Source organism: Pteropus alecto, unplaced genomic scaffold (genome assembly GCF_000325575.1).
Source record: "Pteropus alecto unplaced genomic scaffold, ASM32557v1 scaffold8, whole genome shotgun sequence".
Lineage (NCBI taxonomy): Eukaryota > Metazoa > Chordata > Mammalia > Chiroptera > Pteropodidae > Pteropus > Pteropus alecto.
Window position 1 is genome coordinate 17,148,627 of NW_006494609.1, and position 26,611 is coordinate 17,175,237.

At 44.4% G+C, this 26,611-nt stretch overlaps 2 protein-coding genes across 2 annotated transcripts in view; both read right to left on the minus strand.

Moving 5' to 3' along the window:
• Positions 1-7,656, minus strand: part of LOC102879717 (serpin A11) — a 37,894-nt gene extending 30,238 nt beyond the window's left edge. The window contains exons 1-2 of the mRNA XM_015599584.1: positions 7,014-7,656; positions 2,641-2,914 (exon numbers count right to left, since the gene is read on the minus strand). Of these exons, the coding sequence (XP_015455070.1) occupies positions 2,641-2,914; positions 7,014-7,656 (917 nt within the window). The remainder of the gene's footprint in view (positions 1-2,640; positions 2,915-7,013) is intronic.
• A 10,529-nt stretch (positions 7,657-18,185) lies between these two features.
• Positions 18,186-26,611, minus strand: part of SERPINA9 (serpin family A member 9) — an 11,709-nt gene continuing 3,283 nt past the window's right edge. The window contains exons 3-5 of the mRNA XM_006925649.2: positions 21,895-22,165; positions 19,799-19,946; positions 18,186-18,386 (exon numbers count right to left, since the gene is read on the minus strand). Of these exons, the coding sequence (XP_006925711.2) occupies positions 18,186-18,386; positions 19,799-19,946; positions 21,895-22,165 (620 nt within the window). The remainder of the gene's footprint in view (positions 18,387-19,798; positions 19,947-21,894; positions 22,166-26,611) is intronic.

Sequence of the window (26,611 nt, forward strand, 5' to 3'; positions counted from 1 at the left end):
GCAACCTTGTCCTTTTCTTCTTGGGATACTACTTCTTTTCTTGCTTTCTTTCTTTTTTTTTTTTTTTCATTTGCTTAGTGGTTATTTGCGTATCTTTTTTTTTTATAGCATTTTATTTTATGATTAGACATTTGTACAGTTTATGAAATAATCCCCCTGATGACTCTGTCTTCCCTCTGGCTCTCCACACAGTCATTACCCTACTGCTGACTGCGTTCCCTCTGCCGTGCTCCCCATCCCCGTGACCATCTATCAACTACTAATTGTGCTTCTTTAACCCTTCACCCCCTTCTCACAGCCCCCGACTCCCCTCCCCTCTGGCCATCATCAGATTGTCCTCTATATTTGTGAGTCTGTTTTGGATTAGTTTGTTCTTTTTGTGATATTTATCTTTCTCTGTCTGACTTTTTTCACTCTGTGTAATAAACTCTAGGTCCATCCACGTCATTGCAAATGGTAGGATTTCATTTTTTTAATGGTTGAGTAATATTCCATTAGATATATGAATCACATACACATATGAACTATAACTTCTTTATCTAGTCATCCGCTGATAGGAATCTAGGTTCTTCTTAATTATTGTTGGACAGTACTAAGGCACCTGCAAGCTTGGCTGGTTAATAACCAACTTGGAAATGTCTATCTCTAATGAATTCTGATTGGAGACCCTAATTCAGGTTAGGGGATCATTGCCAATTTAACTCCTGGGGATCGTATAGGGGTACAGATACCTAAGTGAAGGGGGAGGCTATTGGAAGTTGGGGGTTAAACTGTGACAAGGAGGAAGCAGAGGTGGAGGACAGGCAGCACGGGAGGGCCGGCCCCTGCCACTGAGGGGCTTTGAGTAGACTCTAGCGGAAGGATACCTGGCGGACAGCCCCACGTGCAGCAGGTGTGCGACCAGTGTAAGTGAAGGACGAGCAGTTCCTGGGAAGCGTGGTCTCTCGGGCAAGCTAACCTCCCACGCAGCCCCATGGAGGGAGAGATGGCCATCTGAAATTTTCATGTCTAAAACCCATTAAAATGCTGCTATGGTATTATAACGCTGACAGAAGAAACAGTAATGGGAAGCATCTCATCTGAGATTTATAAAAGTAACTTGGGTTGTTTTTGCTTCTTGAAGGTCAAACTGAGAGGTCAAAACAGACCCTTCCTGAAGGAAAATCTATTGGTCTAGAAGATTCTATCGACTTCCTCCTGAGAGGGGGAAGAGGCAGGCTCGCCCCAAGGAGCCTGAGGCTATGGGGCTGGAATCAGAAACCGACCAGTGCTATGTGTACTCATAGGTTCAGAAAACGGGGTGCTCCCTTTGATCTTGGCCTCTGTCCTTGACCTAGTTCTTTTATTTGGTACTTGAATCTTTGCCCAAACACGAAACGGCCTTTTCTATCCCTGATACCTCAGTGCGGTCGGGGCGCTGAGAGAAAGCTCCTGTGGGTATGAGGGTGACTGGCGCCGATCAAGTGGTGGTGGGTTAAAGAGGGCCATCAAGGGTCAGCCCGTATCCCTTCCCCTCACATCGGGGTAGGTTCTGTGACTACTCTGACCAAGAGGATATGGCAGAAGTGAGAGAGGAGTTTTCACTTCCTGTCTTTTGGAACACTCCTTCCTGGAATCCTGATCTGCATATAACAATATCGACTATGCTGAGCTGCTGTGCAGAAGACCAGGGATGCTTCGCAGAGATGCTGCGTGAACAGAGTGATGCTCGCTCAGCTCTTAGCTACGCCAAGCGCCCGGCCCAGGCACCAGACATCTGCATGGAGGAGCCCCCTCAATGCTCCAGCCCTGACCACCATCTGACACCAACACAAGAAAGACCCTAAGTCAGAGCTGCCGAGCTAGGCTTGCCCACACGCAGAATTGAGAGAGATAATGTATATTTTCTTCAAGTTATTGCATTTAGGGGTGGTTTGTTATGTAGCAATTGATAATTAAAACTCAAGGCCGGATTTCATCCCAGAGCACCCATAGAGGAAGATATACCCCCAAGAATGGGTTGGCTTGTGAAGGAGGTCTAGGCAAACCAGAAAAAACTGAAACTACTATGAGAAAACCACGAACCGAAAAGCAACTGAGATAGAAGGGCGTAGGATTGAGGTGCCATAAAACTGGCGCTTTGATTTTACAGTGCTCTTCTTGATATTTAATTTCTTTAAGAAATGTTTTAATTAAAAAAGATGCACTTTTAAGAAATAGACACTGTTTGTGGGCGTCATAATCGTCCTTGATCTGATTTTTATGTCTTCACTGAATTACCTTCTCATAGTAAGTTATTATTTGGAGAAAGGGAGAAGCAAGAAGAAAGGAACTTAGGCAGAAGGACACCTGGGGAAGGATGATGATGCTCGATGCCCAGTGAGCACTTCTCATGCACCAGGTAGCTCTCCCGGCTCTCTGTATGCATTAACTCGATTAAGCCTCCAAGCAACCCAATGTAGTGGTTATTATGGCCTCATTTTACAGTTGAGGGAATCTGAGGCCCAAAAGGTAAGAAAATTGCCCAAGATTACACATTCGGTTAGGGGCAGGATGGTCAGCCTAACCTGGGGGGTGGGCTCGCGCAGTTGGAGTTGACAAGGGCTGCTCAGCTTCCTGAACAAGGTCTGCCCCCCAGACTTCTTCCGCTCTGACACTTACCTGGGCAGGAACAGTTGGCTCCATTTTCTCAGGGTTTCTGGCTGTAGAGAGGCCTCTACCTGCTGCATCTTCCCTGAGTCAGGGAGGACCAGCAGGGTCCGGGCGTTGCCGCTGTATTCGATCTGGAGGACGGTGCAAGCCATCTCTTGGTCATAGAGGAACCTGTGCATTTCCTTTTGGTGCATCATGGGGATGCGGAGGGTGGTCCTCTCATCCACAAAGAAGCTTGCTTGCTTCTGGGTCTGGTAACGATCGAAAGGATGCTTCCACTTGGCTTAGGACACAAAACCCATAAAACCGTGAGAGCACAGTTCAGGAGAGCAGCCATGCTGGTTTGCTGACTTCCTCTTGGGAAGGTAAGTATGAGGCAGAGAAGTAGCATGGATACAGAATCGGGAGGCCAGAATTTAAGTCTGGTTCAGCCACTAGAGGAAGCCCCTGGAGTTTGAGCTCTAATGGCCTATGATTTTTTCCTACTTCAGAGCAACGTATTTCAATTTACCAAGCCCCTTCCATGTATGAGGCGTTATCTCTTTATTGTCATCAAAATTAACATTAAACAAATATTACGATCTCCATTCAGAGATGAGAAATTGGATCTCTATGAATTTATGGACACATTCCAGACTGTCAGAGCCATTAAGTGGCAGAGCAGGGACTGGGGCCTGACTGGTTCCACAGCTCGGGTTCTTGGCAAACACCGAGGCGAACCCTCTCTGCTAAGCTGCTTCTAGACAATGACCACCTTGTACAGAGAAGCTAGAGAGCTACCCTCTACTGCCTGGCTCCCCAGTACTCAGACCGGAAAAAAAGAAAGAATTCAGTTAATAAAATATGTAATGCAAAAACTCATGAAGGCATAGTTAGAAATGCGGAATTCGGTGGTCATAGTCTTGCCCACGTGTGTAGTATCTCCTCTTTCTACTTATAATCTCCACCTGAACCACTTCCTGACTTGGCCTTGGTGATGGGAAGGCCTGGCTCATCCTGTCTCTTGCGTCCACATCCAATCAATGACCAAGTATTGCTGATTCTACCTCCCAAGCCACAGCTCTGTTCAGGCCACCATCTCACTTGCTTTGGACCACTTCAGGAACATCCCAGCTTGTCTCTGCTCTGTCACTCTGACTCGCCTTCAAACCATTTTCCAAATTCCAACCAGACTGATTTTTGTACAACTTATGTGGTCATGTCGTTTCTCTGCTTCAAGCTTGTTGGTAGTCCTGGGGTCCTAGCTCCTGCTTATCTTGTCATGGCGGCTCTCAGCTCTCGCCTGACCCCAAGCATTCCCCTATGGGTTCTATGTCTCAGTCAAACTAAATTTGTTTCATTTGCCTGAAAATGCAGTGGTATCTCTTTCGCTTGAATTTTGCACATTCTGTTGTTTCAATCTGAACCACCTTCTGTCCACTTCTCCTGCAGCTTCCTCACCTGAGCAAATCCAATTGGTTCTTTACATCTCAACATAGATTCTTTCTCTTCCAGGAAGCCTTCCCTCATTCCCCAAGTCTGGTAAGTGTCTCTTTTACGAGCTCCAGGGCAGCCATATCTCCTTGGGCAGAACATCGCTTGCTGTGTTGTAATTGCTTTTTACTTATTTAAAACTCACACGGGACTGTGAGCTACATAGGGTGGGAAAACTGTATCTTGTTCATAAATTTCCCCAAGAGGCTAGCACAGTTCCTGTGATGTAGTCAGTATTTAATATACGCTCTTGAATGAATGAGTGAGTAGTATTCCTAGAGGCCTTGAACATGGGACCTAAGTTAACTTGACATCATTTATTCAGCAAACCGTAAAACATGCTTAGCCCTATGTTGGACTCTGAAGAATCAAAAATGATTAAGATTCAAAAACAAGAAGCGAAGCTTCTAGAAACAAACCCAAATTGCACATCTCTGATCTGGAACTAACATCTGGCTCGTGGGTTATTAGAATCAGATACAGCTCTTAGGGGATGGTGTTTAATATCTTCTCAGGAGAAATTGATAAAATGCAGGAACCGAGCTCTCTGCAAATAGCCAGGAGCTATGAAAGGCAATCTCTTCCTTATCTGGGAAGCCTGGATTGAAAAGCTCTGCCCAGCAGCCCAGAGATGAGACAGACAGGTCACCACATTTCCAAGGCCAGAGGGCAAGAGTCACCTACTTTATGTTCTTTGTTCTCATAGCTCATTCGGTAAGGGGAACTCTCCTACCCAGGAATTATTATAGAACCAGTGAAACCAGTAGGACTAGGGCAGAGGAAAATGTGAACTTGTCCCCTGCAGACATTTTCCCAACAGGCCATAAGAATCTCTCTCTCTCTCTCCCTCTCTCTCTCTCTCTCTCTCTCTCTCTCTCTCTCTCACCACATACACATACACAATTTCAAAGCTGAAAATCTCAATCCTCTCTTGAAGTTAACAGAAGCAACAAAACCAAGAATTCACAGTTCAAGATCCCCAGATAATAGAATAATCTGAAAGATATGTCTTTGAAGTATGTTTTAAAAAAAGAAGGAATAAAATTCATAAGCAGAGAGCAGGTCATTTTGAGAAAGTAATAGGTAGATCTGAGAAAAATCGGAATTCTTAAAATGAAAATATAGTCAGTAAAACTGAAAACTCAGTAGATGGGTTAAATAATAAGTTAGACGTGGCTTAAGATAGAATTAGTAGATGGAAGCTGGAGCTGAAGAAATCACCCAGATGGAATCATGGAGAGATAAAGAGATATTTTCCTGGGTCAGGAAATATAAAAGATGAGCCCGGAGCGTCTTGTGGTGCCAGAAAGTAGGATATGGGGGCACATCAAAGGGACACGGGAACCACCGGGAAGAGTTTTCAATGGCCAACTTTGGAAAAATTTGAGCAACACAGTAAAGTAGTATAGGATTATAATCCAAAGTATAAAATACACATCCACAGCTTTAAACTTATAGAAGTAAATTATTGAATAAATAAATGTGGGAGAAGAAACAAATCTCCCATGTAGATGAATTCCCAATAATTAATGTTGGTCCTCCCTCGAGGAGATGAAGCCTAGCTCCCCTCTCCACAGTGTGGAATGTACTTAGTGACTTCCTTCAAAGGACACAGTGTAGAAAGGGGGGAAAGGGTAACTTTACAGTGGAGAAATCTGACAAACATTACCTCTGCCAGGTGATCAAGGTCAATACCAACAGTGTAAAGTCATGCTGATGATATGTATCCTTGGCATGATGGGATGAGAATGGCACTTTACCCCTATGCTTTTGCTCCCCAAGTCCCATAACCTCCAGTCATAATCATGGGAAAAACATCAAACAAATCTTAACCGAAGGATATTCTACAAAATACGTGGCTAGTACTTCTCACAATTGTCAAGGTCATTAAAAGCAAGGGAAGTCTGAGAAACTGACACAGACGAGAGGAGCCTATCATGACATGATGACTAAATGCAATGTAGATCTTGGATGGGATCCTGGAATAGAGAAAAATATTAGATAAAAACTGAAAAGATTTGAATGAAGTATGAACTTTAAAAAAGTAAAAATAAATGGAGGACCTCATTTTCCTAGTAGCATATCTATATCTATATCTATATATATCTATATATATATAGATATATATAGATATAGATATAGATATGCTAGTAGCATGCAAAAGAGCCAGAAATATGATGCAAAAATGAACAACAGAATTGAAGGGAGAAATGAAATACCTAAAGTAAAAAAAAAAAAAAAAAGGGTGACATGTTCAATGCAACAGTCAAAATAAGCCATTAATATAAATTAACATGTGATAATGACACAAAAACGTAAGTCCAAAATAATACATACAGTATGATACCATTTGTGTAAGATTTGAAGATGCGGCAACTGTATTACATATGATTATGTGTATATACTTAATGTACTAATGGTGTATACACATGGATGAGAAGCGTACACATCAACCTTAGGAGAGTAGTTGTCTCTGGGGAGGCATGAAAGGAGAGAAATGGGACCAGAAAAGCATTAAAAAGAAATTGAACTTTTTCTGCAGTGTCATATTAAAAAAAAAAAAAATCTGAAGCAAATGGCAAAATGCTAACATGTCTTCATTCTTGGTGGGTGGAGTGTATGGTGGTTTTATGTTATTCTCTATATTTCTTCATGCTTGAAGTAGATAACAATATAAAAGTAGATAACAATATAATATAGGGAAAAAGCCAGAATAAAAATCGAATAGAAAAAAATGGCAAGAGAGACCAAATATTGATAAATCAAGAAGCAGCGATATAAGAGCATCAATTAAATATATGGAGGTGACGACCAGAAGAAATAGCTATAAGACTTCAGGACAGGTGCCTTTTAGGGGCAGGGCTGGAGATGGCGGAGGCAGCAGTGATTCTGCACAAGCCAGTGCTCACCTTTGAAGAAGATGAAGTTCAAGAGAACCATGAGCGTGTCTTCGGCGAACTCCTGCAGGCAGTCCGCCACTTGCCCGTATGTCTGCTTCCTCACGTACTCATTAATCCGCCTTCCGGTGGTAGCAGAATCGGTGAAGTTAGCGGAAAAAGCAAACGCTCCGTACAGCTCCCTGATGCTATCCAAAAATTGCTGCCTGGGCTTTAGCTGCTTGTCCAGGAACAGGGAGTTGCCTACTTTCAGTTCAAGTTTAGGGCTGGGCAGGTCAAGGGTGTGGATGAGGCTCTGGAAGCCTCGGTGGATGTCGGCTTGCAGGGTCTCTGTGAGGTTGAAGCCGAGACCCTCCAGGATCTGAGTCGAAGTGTCAGCTCGGGCCCCGAGGGAGAGCAGGGCCAGGGTGGTAGAGATGCTCACGGGGGAGAAGAGGATGTTTCCTGGGGTTTCAGCTGCCAGCTGCTTATACAAACGCAAAGCAAAGTCGGTAATGGCGGGTGTGACTTTGTGGTAGGCGGGGGCTGATTCCGAGAACTGACCGCTGTGTGTTTGAGATACCCCCACACTCTTATCTCCATGGGCAGGAAAGGGCTGACAGTAGACGGAGGCCAAGATTCCCGCTCCCAGCAGCCACAACCACGCTGGCCCCATCCTCTGAAAACAAGACATTGAACATGTCACTCTTCTTCATAAATATCTTCATGGCTCACGGCTCCCCATTGCTTACACAGCAAACCTCATATCCAGCCTGTACCCCACACAGGTGTCATGAGAGGCACTACAGAGGGTGAGGTGGAAGGTCAGCAAGCAGGGCTCCAGACACTACCTGCAAGGCTCCAGCCAGAGCACCAGCCCTTGATCTGCTTTACATATTGATACGTCTGCAAGATTTTGTCAAGAAAAGGACTCTGGGCTATAAAAAAACCCTTCTATGGTCTGTTCTCCCTCCCTCCCTCCCGCCTTCCTTTCTTCCCTCCCTTCCATCATTCCTTCCTCCCTTCCTTTTTCTTTTTCTTTCTAGTCATTCTTTCAATCATTCATTAACTTTCAGGGATTGGGGTGACGCTCAATATTCTGGAGCAGATATCCAGGACACTGTGACAATGTGTGATGCTGGGCTCCCCTTGCACCCAGCTGTGGCCATTAACTACCATCTGGCCAACTGGAGGGTGATGTGTGCAGCTCATGGGACAGGCTCTCACAGAGAGAGGAGCGCACTCTGATCTGTGGTCTCCCATTAGCTGGGGTGTGGGCATGGCGATCAGCCACGGGGACCTTGTGGGGGAGTGCCGCGTCCTCTTTCTACCCTACTGCGTGACACTGGCGATCAGCCACGGGGACCTTGTGGGGGAGGGCGGCCCACGCAGGGTGGCAAAGCCAGAGGATGGGTGGAGCCTGAGGGTAGAGATGAGAGAGAGAGAGAGCAGCTCTGCCTCCAACAAGCCTGTTATCTTGAGTACCTCTTGTCACATGCAGTGGCTGAAATCAATGTATTAGTTGGTACAGCAGCCTGGGAAAAATTTCTGTTATGGGTTGAATTGTGTCCACTCCAAATTCATATGCTGATCTTCTGTATCGGGGTGCGGTCTTGTTTGGAAATAGGGTCATTGAGTTGTAATTAGTTAAGATGAAGTCATTAGATGGGCCCTAATCCAACATGACTGGTGTCCTTATAAAAAAGAGACAATTTGAACACAAACAAGCACTCAGGGAGGATGCCACGTGAGATGAAGGCAGAGATCTACAAACCCAGGCTCGTCAAAGATTTTCAGCAAAGCCCCAGCAGCTAGGGGACAGGCCTGGAGCAGATTCTCCCTCACGGCCTCAGAAGCACCCAGCTCTGCGGACACCTTGACCTTGCAATTCTGGTCACCAGCACTGTGAGACGATGCCTTTCTGTCATTTAAGCCCCCAGCCTGCTGTGCTAATACGACAGCTCTTGTGCTTAAGTTGCATGTGCTGGAACCTTGGATCACCTCTGGAGGGTCAGATCGATGCAGGGCAGATGACCCTTTGCTCCAGGCCTGGAGTTCAGCTCCAGCTGGAGGTGAAACAGCAGTGTAGACGCGTGTCTCTGCTCTCTCTGCCCGGGTGTGGCATCCCCTTCCCATCTGAGGTCCCCCGCACACACATCCCCACGTGCTCACAGAGCACACGCCGCCACAATGCCACTCAGAATCCCCCTCAATGTCCCCAGTAAGGAGAGTATTGTCCCCCTGCTTCCTTCAAAACCGACTCCCGCTGTCGTGTTCCTCAGTGGCTGCCAGATCCTTGTTCCTCTGTCCTGGCGATGTTTGTGCCTTAATCAGCAGCGTGAACACTTTTCGCCCAAACCGGTGGTCTCTGAACCAATTACAAATGCCGTGGTAGCGCGGGAGAGATCACAATTTTGCAGATGGTTCACAGGGCCTGGTGTCCTAAATACCCTGCCAAACCTCAAAGGCCACTTGTCAGGAGGGACGAGTGTAACCTCATTATCAGTTATGTCGAAACTCATTTGCTGGTCAAAGTACTGTGGGCAGTTCCCCAAGGTCCTGTTCTGCCTCCCTCTGCCACAGCCCGCTGTGGGCTCGCTTAGTGACAATTTCCGTTCACGCCGAATATTCTTTTGAAGGGGAATTTAGAAGAAGCAGAACACTTTAAAAATTGATCTGCCCCTGGGGAAAATAAATACGACCATGACAAAACTATTTCCGGATTATTCTTTTTATCCTGCTGCACCCAGAGCATTCCAAGACTTGCAGAAGGATCTGTTTCTCAAAGAGGATTGCATTGTACGTCAGGGGCCTGGGTTCGCATCAAGGCTCTGCAGCAGCTCACTGCGATGCCGTGCAAAGGAACCTCCCTGGATCGCAGTGTCCCATTTGCAAAATGCAAATGATAATGCCTACCTTCCAGGGGCGGGGTCACTTAAGGATTACAAGACCTACCAGCACTTGCACAGGGAAAGTATGCAGTGTTAATTTTCACCCCCTTCTACTGAAGCTGGTGTAAGTTATACTCTATTTATTTATTTCTTCCTTTTCCAGAAAGATCCCAGAGGAATAATTAAGAACGCCATTAATTAATTATAATATTCCCATGTCCTGTTTATTTTGGGGTGAGGATGTTAGATACATTGTATCACTGGTTCCCAGCCAGAGGTGTTCTAAAATGCAGGAGGAGGGACGGGTGTGAAGAGGGGGATGGTATTCTGGGTCATCTCAGAGACTGGAGAAGGGGGCGCTACTGGAGTTTAGTGGGAGAGAGAAGGCTCTGGAAATGCCAGAACAGTCCCATGCGATAAAGAATGGTCCTGCCCAGAGGCCAGCAGTGCCCCGGCTCAGGAACGCTCGCTTCAGGTCATTAAACTGAATCCCTACGAGAACCTGAAGGCACAGGCATTATCATCCCTGTGGTACATATGGGGAGACCGACCGACTCAGGGTCAAGACGAGGGCCTGCGAGGCGGCAGGAGCGTGAATCAAAGTCCGGACCAGCGCTCCGGAGCACGGCCTGTTTCACACAGCAGAGTTTTTCGTAAATTTGCTATAACCAACTTATCATTTTGCTTTGGGTTGTATTCTGTTTTTTTTGTTTGTTTGTTTTGTTTTGTTTTGTCTAACTGCTGGGAATACTGGGAGTTCTCTCCAAGTTTTTTAAAGTCCAAGTTTTTCATGAGAGGTTATTTATAACTTGGAGTTCCTACTTCAAACCTTAGAATCAGAACATCGTGACATTTTTACTTTAGGGGACTCAGTTCTCCCATTCTCGCTGCCAGAGAGAGAGAGAGAGAGAGAGAGAGAGAGAGAGAGAGAGACAGAGAGACAGAGAGACAGAGAGACAGAGAGACAGAGAGAGAGAGACAGAGAGAGAGACAGAGAGACAGAGAGAGACAGAGACAGAGGCAGAGACACTGCCACCTCTGCCTTCTGCCTTCATTTCCGGCAGAAGCTGGTACTCACGGCAAGGTGTTGGGTCTTCAGCAAGGCCTCACCTCCTACCCACAAGAAAGCATTTGAAGATTACAGCAGCAGAGTCAATATTTGTCAGGTCGGTTCTCGGAACCAGTATGAAGATAATGCGCAGCAAACAGGAAGGGACCTTTTTTCAAAGTATCTGTCCTGCCTGCCTGTCCTACAAAGGGTGAATTGTGATTTTGGACCCAGCTGGATTTAAGGAGATTCTGATATTGGCGATGCAGGCAGCGGGTCGTGATGCGGATGTTGCTGATCCATTATGGGTGTTCCGTGTGTTCCAGCCAGTGGCCTCTACAAATCACCCTCACAATAAGAATGCAAATGTTAACTGAACCTATTGTGGTTACCACTGTACACTATGTCAAACCATCCTGCTGTAGACCTTAAACTGATATAGTGATGCGTGCCTATTATTTATCAATAAAACTGGGGGAAAAAAGAATGTGAGAGAGGCACGATCATTCCTACTTTATAGATGGGAAACTGGGGCTCTGCTCACTCCATGGGGAGTGGGGTCACACTCAGAAGATAGATCTGTGCCCCCAGCTGAAGTCCTTCCCACCACACCATTAGGTGTTCTATTGATACTTTAAATAAATATAGTCCGTGTACAGAAGAAAGACTGGAAGGAAATTCAGAAAACAGAGCAAAATCTCTCCTGTATTGAAAGCCTCACGAAGTGGGATCATTGACTTGTGTTCACCCATGTATCGCTCAAGATCTAGAATGAAGCCTGGAACTGAATGAATATTTATTATGAGCGAATCTTTAGGTGATGGAGTCGAGGTGACTTTTATGTTCTTTGTTGATGTTCATATTTGCCTGATTATTAGCTCACAAAGAGCACGTATCTTATTTATAACAACAAGCAATAAAACATTGTTAAAAATAGAATTATTTAATCATACACGTAAGACGAAATAAAAGCGTGTCCTGATTGGTACAATGGTTGTAATCCAGAAGCACTTTTAATACATGAAGGCTCCCAGGAGGCTGAATCTGATTCTGCAGTAGGTGGGGCTGGAGGTGGCTCTGGCCAGACTCGTGTGTGAGGCACAACACAGGCCCCGGCTGGGGAGTCTCAATCAGTGTGTGCTGGAAAGGTGAAGGACAAGGACAGTGGGCCCAGGCACTGATGGGGTCTGCCACACCCACCAACAGAGACCCTACCCCTGGGTCCAGAACAGCGCCGAGATCCTTCTGGGTGTTTTATAAGGACACATTTGCAGTGTGAACAAACAAGAGAATTGGCCAGAGTTCCTTTCTCACGTAAGAGGGATCCAGTTCACTCTTGACTTGCACATAAATTACCTGGCTCTTCGCAGCGATCTTTCACGTGCTGGAGGACGAAGAATCAGCTTTGGGAGGCATGCAGTTGGGGTTCTACCCCAGACCCGGCCACCGTTGAGTGCATCTCATAGAGCTGTGGTGGGAGCTAAATGCGACTGTGCATAGGCGATGTCGATGCAGTGTCTGGCCCAGGCCAAGAAGAGAGAGGAAAGAGAGCGAGAAAGAGAGTTTTTAAGGAGTTTGGATCACATGGTTACGGAGGATGGCAAGTCCAAAATCCGTATAGTGGGCTAAGAGGCTGGAGACCCAGAAGAGCAGAGGACGTGTATGTGCTGTTTGAGTCCCATGGCCATCTACTGGAGAATTCGCTCTTGTTCAGGGAGGTCAGTCGTGGGTCTATTAAGACCTTCAACTGATTAGATGAAGCCCACCCATATGATGGAGGACGGTCAGCTTTACTTAAAGTCCACCACGGACTTTGCTGTGTCTATAGAATCGAGCTGGGTGCCTAATGCTTCTCAATTTTTTCCCCAGTCTCTTTCTTACATGTGCCAATAATCTTGTTTCATGGAACAATGTCCACCTGCCTTCAGCATGTTGAGCGCTGAGTCTCTCACACCCCCTGTGAACACCCTTCAGCACATGGGACGTTAGGACTGCACATTCTTTTGAGCACCCTTTAGCATGAGGGACACTAGACCCCAGCATCCTCTGTGAGCAGCCTCCCTCTCTGCTTTCGCCATGGATCTGCCTGGACGTGAAACATGCATGAGCATGGCTTTCCAGGCCTTCTTCCGTCTGCTTACGCCGCTGACACCGCTTCCTCTGTATTTCTAGAACAATCCATCTTACTGTTCTCTCAAGCGAGTTCCCATATAGAGCTACTTCTCCTAGCTGCTCTTATGCCCATTCCCAGGCCTCTTCTCTCTTGGAACTTGCAAAGTAAATGGTGATGCAAACAGAAAGCTCTTTTCTTGTTAAATGAATGAAACTGGAAGCCCCGATGTGACTCCTCTGGTAATAATAGGGTTCCTTCAGGGTCACATTGCCCCCAGAAAAGAAAACATGTATGTCCTATCTTAAACCCCACCACAGTTGGGTTCATGCAGCTCCTGGCTCTTAGATCTAGGGGAGCTCCCAGAGATGGCTCTGGCTTGGTCATGTCAGTACAGACCTCAGCAGTCCCCCATGTCCCATCTTTGGCTTCCAATATCAGTCCCAGCCTTGCATTTTAAGCAGTGAGGCTTGGCTCTCTACCAGAACAGTCTTATTTCACTCTCTGGCCTAGTCTGCTCTGGGTTGCTGAATTAGCTCACCAGGCAAGGTCTCGCCTCTTGCGTGTCGCTCTTGGGATGGCCTCTTTGGCTAATATTTTCTCCATCTATGCCCGTGGCCTCCAGGTCTGACCTCTCTTGTCAAATGGTTTAATGCAATCACACACCATGATCTCATACGTCCAAAGCAAGTCATGGCCAGCAATGTAGCACACAAGTCCCAGGACGCATGCACGCACGCACGCACGCACACACACACGCACGCATGCACGCACGCACGCACACTCCCACACACCATTCTGTGCATGACCATCCTGTCTATTCCCTTCTCCTCAATTTTACTTCCTGTCAAGCTTGGGGCAATAATAACTCCCTCATAGGGGCTCGTTGTAAGGTTGAAACAGCAGAGATCTGGGTCCTCATGGAGTTTACCTTTTTGGTGGGGGAGACACAGGGAGAAAAGCAACCCACTAAAGTGACTGATTACTAGGTGTAATGAGCATGATGAAAGATGCAAGTAAGGAGCTGAGCGCCAGCATGGAAGGGCTTTTGGACGGCCAGTGGAGGCACCTTTGAGGAGGGGACATTTAGGCTGAGGCTTAAAAGAAGCAGGTGCTCCATCTGGCAAAGAATAGGAGGAAGAAGATTTTAAGGGGAAGAAGACCAGGGACAAGACAGCAAAGAGTGGGATGCGGGAAAGGAAGAAAGGAAGAAGAGAAGGTCATTGTGGGTGAGGCATAAGGGGCGAGAGAGACAGAGATGGGGTCACGCTGAAGGGCTCAAAGCAGGCGCAGCCAGGTGGTCTTAGGTTGTATTGCAACAGGAAGCTATGGGTTTTGAGCAGGGTAATGATGCAATCTGATTTATGCTTTAAGAAGATTGCTGGACTCTTAATGGAGAAGGAGGTGGAGGAAGGAACAAATGGAAACAGAGCCACTAGACAGCTGGGGCATGCCATCTAGGAAAAAAGATAGCGCTGTCCTGGTCTGGGAACACGGCAAGAAACAAACACATCCAAGATAAACTTTGCAGGTAGAATCCATAGGACTTGCTGGAGGCTGAGGGAGAGGTTATGTCTGGAGCAGGTGGGTGGATGGCATTGTGATTCTCTGAGACATGGAGGATTGGGAGGGTGCAGGGTTCGGGGGATCATGTTCAATGGTCAGCGAAACATCCCAAAAGAAACGTCAGTAGGCAGGTGACTATTAAAGTCTGAACCTCAGTAGAGGCGGCCCAGGCTAAATACAGAGACTAGGGAATAGTCAGAGTGTAGATGGTGCTTGAGGCCATGAGCCCAGGTGAGATGAGAGAGAGAAGAAGGGAAACCAGCAGAGGAGACTAAAGAAGGCCTGAACCGTTGGGTAAGAGATCAGTGAGGGGGAGTCCTTGAGTAGGGAAGATGGACCGGGACCGTCCTGAGCAGGGGAGGAGATAAACTCTTCCTTACAGTAACGCAAGGGAGAGTGACAGGACAAGTGTGTGGGCACGGGCGGGCTCGGCACTGGGCACACGATGGTCATCCAGTCTGATTGCTTTCTTGTCCCCACTGGCCGAGGGTCAGTGGAGGGAGGAGGCGGGTGAGTCTGAGTGGAGGGAGAGGATACGAAATCGATGCCCGGGACTGGGAACCGGGAGCCACCTGAAGAAACACATGCAACGTCGAGATCCTTGGCCATTAATTTAAAGTGATATTATAGACACCCGATGTGTGACTCAAATTCAATACTAGACATAGATTTGAAAAAAAATCTGACCTCATGCTGATCTGGCCTTATGAAACAAGTGAGTTAGCTGGTGCTCATGACTCTGCCAAAAGATTTCTTTTTCCTTTTTACCATCAAGAGTCACTGCGTTTTACTTCAAAATATCTTATATATGGCAAACAATATGGTTGAGAGAATTAGGAAAAGAAAAACTTAAAAAGGCTAGAAATCAAAGTAAATTAAAAAGGTTTGGATATACTGGTCTATGGGAAAATAGGATATAATTACAAAAAAAAACACATTTTTTTTTTCCTGACTTAAACCTTTTACGAAACACAAGGGCAAAGATTACCCAAAACAGGAATTCATGTACTTAATAACTGATGATTTGGCATCTTGAAATCATGGGTCAAACTAACAACCAAAGTCGTTGACATCTATACCATTGCTGTGTTTTCGCAGGCGTGTAAAGATCCTATTGCAAACCCTCCAACCACAAGTCTCAATGTCTGTGTGTTGCTTCCTGCCCCGTAGGGGACTTGCCCACCTAACTACGTCCTATCACCCTGGTAACAAAGCCTTGCACCCAAGCTGTCCCCTCCCTCCTCCTGCCTCCTGGTGCTTCCTCGTGTGTCCCCGTGTGGTGTGACGTGCTCTTCTCTTGGGAGCTGTTAAGTAATACAGTTCTTTCAAAGGCAGTTGTCTCTGTGCCTGTCATCTTACCAGGCCTGATTAAAACGTATCCTGGGCACATTTCGAAATAAATGCAAAGGACGGGCATGCGGAAGGAGAGGTTCGCTCTCACCAAGCTGACGGGATGTGTGTTACGACATCCTTGCTCCTGCTTGCTAATACGAGTCCGAACGGGTGCGGGATGCCACCTGAGGCTGGCTTTCACTGAAATGTGCCCCTTGGGAGTGAGGTTATGGGAAGAAAGCTGGCAGCCTCCACCCACGCCAGACTACTGGGGACTCCCAAATGCTACCCTAAGGAACTTGTAGTTGTGCGTGACAAAAGGAGCTTTAGCCAGTTCTTCACGCATGTCACCTCCTTTGTGTCGTCTTTGAATCATTTTCCTTCTTGGCACTTTATGTGCGTGGAGCCTGGTCTTACTCAGTGTGCCCCTTAGAGGAAAAAACTACTGTTTTCTGTACTAAACAACTGTTTGAGTTCCAGTACTAAACAAACAAACAAACAAATACATTTATTATTTGTTTATTTTTTAATAACAGTTGGCATACAAGAGTTTCAGGCGTACCACATAGTGATTAGACATTTACATACCTTACAAAGTGATCACCACGGTAAATCTAGTATCCATCTTCTACTATTCATAGTTATTATATAATATTATTGACTATATTCCCTGTGCTATAAATTACTTCCTCGTGATTAATAATTTAATAACTGGCAGTTTGTACTTCTTAATCTCCTTCACCTTTTCTGCCCATCCCCCACCCCTCCCATCTGTCAACCATAAAGGATAAAAATCATATGATCGGATCAGTAGACACACTGGGTTTCTGCGGCGTGCCCGAGGGCAGAGCGTTGTGCATAAAGCAAAGCTGGGTACAGGCAGCGCTGTCAAAGAGTCACTGCTGGAGTCCTCAACATCTGGGCTTTGGTCCTGGTTCTCGTTCTGCCCAGGGCGTCCCCGTGGGTCTCTGTTCCCATATTCGGATGAGGACGGGGTCCGCGTATTCCCTGGAAGCGTCTCCAGCTCTCTAGCAGAACTCCCTTCTCTTTCCTTTCTTTCTGTGTTAAAGAGCTTGGAAAAGCCAAAGTGAGGCCCCCGGCATGTCTGAGATGGTATGGGGTACCGGCCCCCCTCAGAAAAGGAGTCTCTGGGTCTGACGGCTGCAGAAGACACCCTTGGTCATGAAAGGTGAAGTGCAAAGGGCCAGAACAGCCCGTTCGGCAGAGGATGGGAAAGGATGGCAGAGTAGCCTTTGCTTGGTACCCCTGTGGCCCACTGCACCACGTGTGGCTCTGAGGAATCAGAATAAGGGGGCCAGGCCATTGTCACTCCAAAGCAGTAAGGAGGAGGCTGAGCACCCAGAGGGTTGTGTATGCGACCGTGTCAGAGCTAGGAAGGCAGCCAGCCTTGACAAAGTCTGGAAGGAAAACCAAGCCGTGTACTCAGAAAGTTCTTCACAACCGACACTTTAACGCTTCATCTTCCTGTCTGAGAAATTCAGCTGATTTAACAGCACCTCCCACCAAACTCAGACTCCTTTTCTTGGCCAGCAACACCCTACAGGGTCTGACCGTGTACCTCTCTGAGCTCGGTTCTGTCCCTCCAACATGCCTGCTCATTCCTGACTCAGCCTTTGTGCTCACAGAAGGTCCCCCTCACCGCCCCATCATACTCTTTCCAATCACCCTGTTCAGCGCCTTCCCAGCACATACCATAACCTGTAATAATCATGTTTATTAATATGTTCAATTTCATTGTCGTGGTGGTCTTTGACCCTACCCAGATCCAATAAGCCAGGGACCTTGTCTATCTGATTCATTTCTAACGCATTTTAGGACCCTGGAGGCACATGAGAGCACCATTGCTGGCCAACTTCACATTTTAGGTTTATTAAATTTATTACGGTAATTCTTCAATAGGGGTGACCGGTCTGTATGTTGCGATTCTCGGAGGCTCTAAGGAATAGAGATATGTCAACCTGGAAACATTCCATGAAGCTAGTTTACCTGAGATATTTGTGGGAAAGAGCGCTGACTTGGGGTTCATGGGCTTTGGTTTGTGACCGGATCTTTGCTGACTTTTGATGATTGAGATTCAAAAGTGGCATCTGGTTGGAGTGTACAGCTATGCTGGAGTCAGGGGGACCCTCAGGACAGGAAGGGGCACATCCTAATGTCACACGGGGAGCATTAGGCAACGTGGTTTGTTATTTCCTGTGTAGTATCGAGATGTCATCAATCAACAGGCCTTTTTCCGTCTAGGATTTGGTGGGATTTTCAACTTTCCCTAGGAAGAGCACGGTCTCCGTGGCTCTGTCGATCACTAGCAGCAGGAAGGATCTGTTAAAGAGGACGGACTGAGAAGAGTTGTCCTTTGACCGGAGCGTGAGCTTGGTGGCCGTGGCAGCTGCAGCCTCAGTACCCTCCTCACTGATGGTTAGCACAGCCTTGTGGGCAAACTGCCAAGGAAAAAACAAACATCAGAGCCCCTAGAGAGACACTTTCTTAAAACCGAGTTTTGGTATTTTGCCCAGGAACGGGGACACCCCCTCCAAGAAGCTTCAGGGTCGCAGTATACGTCAAATGCCCGGCGTGAGATCTGCTCGGTCGATGGTAGCTGTTGTTGCCAGTAGTCAATCGGCTGTCAAGCATGGAGTTGTTACAAATAAGGACCAGAAAGAGCTAGGTTTGAGGCCTGGTTCTGCCTCTTACTGCTGCAAAGGTTATTTAGGGGCCGTGTGCTTCACTTTCCAAATTTATGAAAGAGTGATAATAATCGCACGTGTGCCATAAGGCTATTTAGTGAATTAAAGGAAATCAAAGTATGTATGTCATAGTAATTACTACAGTTATTGCATTGGAGACATAGGTTAGGTATTACTAAGTACTGGATTCCTTCTTGATCTTCTGCAGAAGAGATTCTTAACCTGAGGTTCATGTACTACTAAGCTTTAGGGCACCTGTGAACAATTACAGCCATCGTTTTCATATGTGAACATAAGCACATCATGGGACAACGTCCATTACGCCCATCATATTCCAGTGGGATTTCTCTGCATTTCTTCCCTGGACACCAATGACAAAGGTCCCCTTCAGTGTCCCAGGACCATTTCTGACCATTATCTTCTTTTATCGAAATAAATTTTAGGTCACGAATCAGAGACCCACACACAGACAGGGGCTAGACATGTACCCTCAAAGAGATGAGGAGACCTCTTGTAACAGCATAGGGCCCACGGGGAGCCTGGAGGGTACACTCTGGCTAAAAGGGGTGCTGATGGCTCAGCCCTGGCCAATGGCTGTTTGGACTCACTGTTGCCATGTAGGAACTGGGCTTGATGAATTGCTTCAAGAGAATCAGAAATCTAGAATTTTAGGCCCAGTATCCTACATTTTAGAAGTCAGCTCTCCCTTTTCCTTTCTTTCTCTTATTTTTTAACACTGCAGGCCAAACACAACATATCTACAGGATACTGATGGCTCATGGGCAGCCACATTATGACTTTAGCGTGAGGTCCTAGGCTCCGGGGAGGTGAGGTCGAAAGCCAGGTGGGCACCTGCTCATCCGCAGCAGGTGTTGGGCAGCGGTGCTGCCTGCCAGGGGCAAGCACGATTCTCAGAGAACTGTGGTTGGACCTTAGGGACATTTGTTTGATGAGGGATAACGGCTGCCTGTGTGTCAGAAGTATGATGGCCATAAAGCCACAGCCCCAGCAGCCATGACCTCTGGCCTTACTCCTGCCACAGAGAAGTCACTTCACGTCACAAAATTCCGTTCCCTAATCAGTGAGATGAGAGTGCTCGACTGGTCAGTCGCTACAGGCCCTTCCAACTGAGGCTCTCATGTAAATATTCTCATCGACCAACTCACTTTGGAAACCTTCAGGGAGTTCCTCTTTGTGATTCCAGAAAAATCGGCATTTTTGTCGAAGGCATCCCGGATGCCCATCTTTGGGAGGATGGTTACCAGGTCGTAGGAGGTAGAAATGGAAAACTTTGGAATGAACACCTCTATCCACCTGTAGGGAAGGAGAAGGGAAGAGATGAAGTCACAAGCCCTGGATCCCCATCTCTGCTTCTTGGCGGCATTTCAGAAGATCGTTTTACCACCAGGCCTTGCTGGTTGCATCTAAAGGGGTCAACACATCCCAGACAACCAACCCAAGATGCTCTGGAAGTCAATCTTCTGGATGAGCAAGTCCAGCCCTGAAGATAAATGAGATGAAAAATGAGGCCCCTGATGAAGTAGGAGACAGGACAGAGCAAGAGAGCTCATGGCGGAGGCAAATGGGAGGCACTGGGCAGTAATGGAAGCACGTCTACCACCCCCGGCCCAGAATGCCTCCCATTAGCCCTTCCTGAGACTAACTCTGCCACTCCCAGAGAGCAGCAAAGTCTAATAGAACTTTCTGAAAAGTTAGAAATATTCTACATCTGTGCTGTTCGATATGGTACCCACTGGCCACAAGTGGTTATTGAGCAACTTGAATGTGGCTAGTACCAACCAAGAGTTACATTTTTCATTTTATTTAATTTAAATTAATTTAAATTTAAATAACCGCACGTGGCTAGCATCTACTAAGTTGGACAGCACGATCCTAGAGTTTGGCACATTTTTTTCTTCCTCTGCAATGGTTTTCCTGGACCAGAAGTGAACAGCCCACACTTATCGAGCATTTACTATGTGCTAGGTGTTGTCTCGTGAATTTTATCTCCATTTTAATAACAGTAAAACTTAATTTCAGCGCTTTGCCCAAGGTCATGTACTTAGTAAGTCACAGAAATGAAAGCACGAAAGTGTTAGACGGGCACTTCGGTCCTCATTGACGGACTTCTTGTGACATCTAGTTCAACGGACAGTGCTCACTTCCCTGATGCTGTCTCCTGAGCTGGACGGGCCATCTCGTTCTTCTCTCCGTTCTGTCTCTTTACAGACGCCCCCGCCCCCATCGCCAGTCTCTGAGCTGGCATCTCTTCCTCTATGCAGCCCCTGAAGAAACCTCTGAGATATTCTACGGTGTCCTTTGATCCCCAACTTTGCATCTTCACGAGTGCTGTTTCCTTTACCAAAAATGCCTTTTCTAAGCCTCTGTCCTATCCATATCTTCATGTTGTATCCATACTTTTGGCTCAAATGCACCCCTTCCTTGAAGCCTTCCCTCGATCCCAGCTGAAACAGATCTCTCTTTGCTCAGAAGCTCCTCAGCCCTCTGCCAACCCTCCCCCAGGCATCGATCTTTGTCTTTCTTTAATTACGCTTATCTCTGATCTGTTTTTTCTTTCCTCTTAGACTATGAGCCTCTGGGAATGATGCCCACACGGCCAAGAGAATATTGCTAAGAGATCATACATAAGACTTTGACACTCCTTTTTATCTTATGGTTAACATTCCTCTGATACTCTCCATCATTATGTAATTATAGAACAAATAATAATGTTACTATCAGCTAACATTTATTGAACACTTACTATCTCCCCAGCATTCTTCTCAGTACTTCATAAATATTAACTCATTTTATCTTTTCAGCAACCTATGAGTTCAATATTATTATCCTCATTTTGCAGATGAGCATCAAAGCTTTTTTGTTTATTTTTATGCACTTGTGCCATGGGATTAAATATCAGATTGGTTGATAGACTGAGCTCTGCTAGCACAGAAGAGCTATAGTGACATGATAAGTTTGCAGGGACATGTTAGCTACATGGCTTTGGGGCATTCACTTTCTCTCTTGAAGTCTCTGTTCCCTTATCTTTGAATGGTGGGATAACATTCCTCATCTGTCAGATGATTGTGCAGTTCAAGTGAGAACAAACACGCATGCAGAGCACCAAGCTTACTGCCCAACATACAGTTGGTCTCGCTTTACAGAAGCAATTATTCAACAGCCACTATCACGGTCTCTCTCCCACTCTCGGATGTACACCATCACCGGGCTCAGGCCGCTGCAAATTGACACAGATGCCCACCTCTTCTGGAGTGAGTGGCTCCACCTCCTCAATGTTCTAGATGACAAAGCTTGTTCCAGCTGCTTCATCTTGCCCTGGCCGGGGAGGACAAAGAAGGCCACGGTGTCTCCACTGTAGTCCATCTGCAGCACAGAGCAATTCAGCTGCGGATCCACCACGAAAGAAAATCGCTCCGTCTGGTGCATCATTGGGACCATCACCGTCCTCTTGCCCACCAGGAATGGGTATCTCTGAATCGTATACATAGGATCAAAGGGCTTCTCCCACTTGGCTAGCACAAAGAAGAGGAGAGAGGTCTTTATGTCACATTGCAATTAGTGAAGTGAAGACAGCAAAATGGTGAAATTCTGAAAACTCTCTCTTCCGTAAAATCAGTGAGAGAACTGTCAATAATAGTTAATAGAAATTAACAATGGTTAATAAAAATCAACCAAATGCTTTCAGCAAACTGGGAAACTTAAAGAAAAATAGCTAAATTTTGGTAAGAAGAGTGAACTTTGTGGTATTCTAACATGCTCTATTTCCATTCCCCACCCCCTCTAACTCTTCAGTAGCCTTGAGAAGTAATAGCCTGAACTTGCAATGAAATCCAGCAACCTGACAGCCACTGAAAGGGAAAAAGTGGGGTGGCTGGAACCCTTTCAAAGACTCACTCCGAAAGAGTTTTCATTATTCAAGCTGTCTTGTACTTCTCTGGAAGGCATCATTTATAGAGCTGCCTGTATTTGATCTGACTTGGAACTCAACCAAAGCAAAAAGCCATTTCCTCAGGGAAAATTAGTCAAAAATAGTTATCGGCAGTGAGAAATTTTGCAGCTGCTTGAGACAGTGGATAATACTTAGGGAAAACAATCAACTAATCAAAAAGCTTAACAGGACAGGCTGAGGGTGACCGTAGGGTGCCATCTGCAAAAATGACAGAGTAAGGACCTCTGTCTGCATATTTACCCTTTCACAAAGGCAACAAGAAAAACTGGCAAAATAGTCAGAGAAAGCTTTTTCAGAACTCTGGAAATTAACCAAAGGCTTGCAGCAAACTGGGGAGAGTTTTTCGAGAAAAAATGGTTGAATCTCAATGAGAACAGTCAATTCTGAGACATGTAAACTTGCTCTAGTCTCATCCTCCACTCTCTAGCTCAGCAGTAGCCTTGAAAAATAGCAGACTGTATTCCCAGTACCAGAGGGGGAGGAACAGAGCTGAAGAAATGTTAAAGCCTTATTCCCAAAGAACTGTAATTATTTTATCTGTCTGAGAGTTTCCTGGAAGACCCCACTTACAAGGTTGATTAAAGCTCACTCAGTGCTAAAAGCCTTCTCTCCCAGGGTCAGGGAGGATTTGTTAGAAAAAATTACAACTGAGTGTTTTAGCTGAATGGTTACCTGGATGAGGATAGCAGATGGGACAAACAATAGACTAATCAAAAAAATCTAAAAGAAAAAGCTGAGAAAAAAAAAAATGGAAAGTTCCAGTATACCCAGGGCATTTAGAGTCTGTATTCAAATGTAAAGCTGTACGCATATTTGAAAAAAAAAAAGAAATAGGAAAAGGCTGTACGTTCTTACCTCTGGGCTGTCCTTGAGAGTCTGCACAGCAAGTGGAGGCTGAATCAGAGTTATAATTTGCCTCTTTGAGTGTCAATGGCATGCCCCATCATGCACACAAAGACTTTGTGCAAATGCACTGTTCCAGGCATTTAAGACACCTCTGCTCAATCATAGCTGACCATTTAATTAACCAAGAAGAGACTTAAGTGGCCACATATACCAAAGTATAGATTTTAAAAAATTAGTTCAGAAATATTACTTAACAAACAATTACTGCAGCAAACGACCACAACAAACCCTGGGGAAGGGGAAGAATCTGACGTTCAGAGTTGCCTCATTACATTCTTTAAAAAATCCAGCTTTTACAAAAAACATGAGGCATGAAAATAAAGTATGGACCATAAACAAGGAAAAAGCAATCTACAAATATCAGAAATGAAAGGAGCACCACTATAGGTCCTATGGACATTAAAAGGAAAATAAAGGAATACTATGAAGAACTCTTATGTTCACAAAGTTGATAACGTAGATGAAATGGTCCAATTCCTTGAAAGACACAACTTGCCAAAACTTACATAAGTAGTAATAGACAATGCGATTAGGCCTATATCTATTTTTTAAAAACTGACAATAATTAATGACTTTTCAAAATTGAAAGTACTAAGTCCAGATGGATTCACTGGTGAGTTCTGCCGAACATTTAAGAAAGAAATTATGCCACTTCTCAACAATCTCTTTCAGAGGAAAGAAGCAGAGAGAATACTTTCTAACTCGTTCTATGAAGTCCGCGTTACCCGAATCCCAGAACCAGACAAAGATATTATAAGAAAAGAAAACTACAGACCCAGAGCTTTCATCAATATTGATGCAAAAGTCCTCAACAAAATATTAGCAAATCAAATATGGCAAGGTATAGAAAGAATTATACGCCATGACAAAATGGGGCTTATCCCAGGTTTGCAAATTTGGTTCAACATTCTAAAATCAATTAATGTAATCCATCACATAAATAGGCTAAACAAGAAAAATTACATAATCATATCAATAGATGCAGAAAAAGCAAGAAAAATTACATAATCATATCAACAGATGCAGAAAAAACATTTGACAAAATTGAGCACCAACTCATGATACTCAGTAAACTACGAATAGAATGAACACCAACTCATGATACTCAGTAAACTACGAATAGAACTCTCCCAACTGATAAAGAATATCTACAAAACAAAATAAAACAAACAAACAAAAAACCCTTATAGCTAACATAATACTTAATGGTAAGAAACTCAAATCTTCCTCCATTAAGGTCAGGTACAATGCAAGGATGGCCCCTTTTACCACTCCTTTTCAACACTGTACAGGAAGTTCAAGCTAATGCAATAAGACAAGAAAAGGAAATAAAAGGTTACAGATTGTGAAGAAAGAAATGAAACCGTCTTTGTTTGTAGATGACATGATTGTCTATGTAGAAAATTCAAAAGAGTCAACAAAAGAATTCCTGGAACGAATAAGTGATTATAGCAAGGTTGCAAGTTACAAAAGGTTAATATACAAAAGTCAATCAATTTTCTATATATTGGTAATGAACAAGTAGAATTTGAGATTAAAAACATAAAACCATTTACAGTAACATCCATAAAATGAAATACTTAGGTATAAATCTAACTAAATATGTATAAGATCTATATGAAGAAAACTACAAAACTCTGATAAATGAAATCGTATAACTAAATAAATGAAAAGATATTCTCTGTTCATGGATAGAAAGACTCAATATTGTCAAGATGTCAGTTCTATATACAAAAGTCAATCAATTTTCTATATATTGGTAATGAACAAGTAGAATTTGAGATTAAAAACATAAAACCATTTACATTAACATCCATAAAATGAAATACTTAGGTATAAATCTAACTAAATATGTATAAGATCTATATGAAGAAAACTACAAAACTCTAGTTTTTGTCTAGAAGACAAAATAGTAGAAAAAAGATATTCTCTGTTCATGGATAGAAAGACTCAATATTGTCAAGATGACAGTTCTTCTCAACATGATGTATAAATTTAATGAAATCCTAATCAATACCCTAAGAAGTTATATTGTATGTACCAATAAACCAATTCTAAAGTTTATATCGAGATGCAAAAGACCCAGAATAGGCAACACAATATTGAAGGAGAAGAACAAAGTTGGAATAAGTAACAGTGTATGCAAAATAATAAATCTAGACACAAGCCTTACACCCTTCACAAAAATTAACTCAAAATTGATCATAGACCTAAATGTAAAACACAAATCTATAAAATACCTAGAAGACAAAATAGTAGAAAACCTAGGTGACCTAGGATATGGCAATGACTTTTTAGATATAATACTAAAGGCATGATACATAAAAGAGATAATTGATAAGCTGGGCTTCATTAAAATTCAAATTTTCTGCTCTAGAAGACAATGTCAAGAGAATGAGAAAATGAACCACAGACAGGAAGCAAATATTTTCAAAAATGTGCATTTGATAAAGAACTGTTACCCAAAATATACTAAGAACTCTTAAAATTTAGCAATAGAAAGCCACTGGATTAAAAAATGAGCCAAAGACCTTGACAAGCATCTGATCAAAGAAGATATAGAGATGGCAAATAAACATATAAAAAGATGTTCTACATCATATGCCATCAGGGAAATGCAAATTAAAACAACAATGAGATACCACTACACACCTATTCAAATGGCCAAAATCTGGAACAGTGACAGCACCAAAGGCTGGCAGGGAGGTAGCAACAGGAACTCTCATTCATTGCTGATGAGAATGCGGGATAGCGTAGGCCCTTTGGAAGAAAGTTTAGTGGTTTCTTTCAAAACCAAACATACTGTTGCCTTACAATCCTGCAATCATGCTCCTTGGTATAAGGAATGAAAAATTTACCTGTTGGTTTTCCCTGATAGGTTTTTGAGAGCTTGAGTTAACGTTGCATTTAAACAGACTTTCCAATTAAAGATTTTTTTATTTTGTTTTTAAATAAAATACATCTGACTGGTAAAAAAAAAAAAAATAAAAGCTATGTTCACAGAAAGATCTTCACTTATTATATGATTCTATTTATATGAAAGGTCCAGTATAGGCAAATTTATAAAGACAGAAAGTATATTACTTTTTGCTGGAGAAAGAGC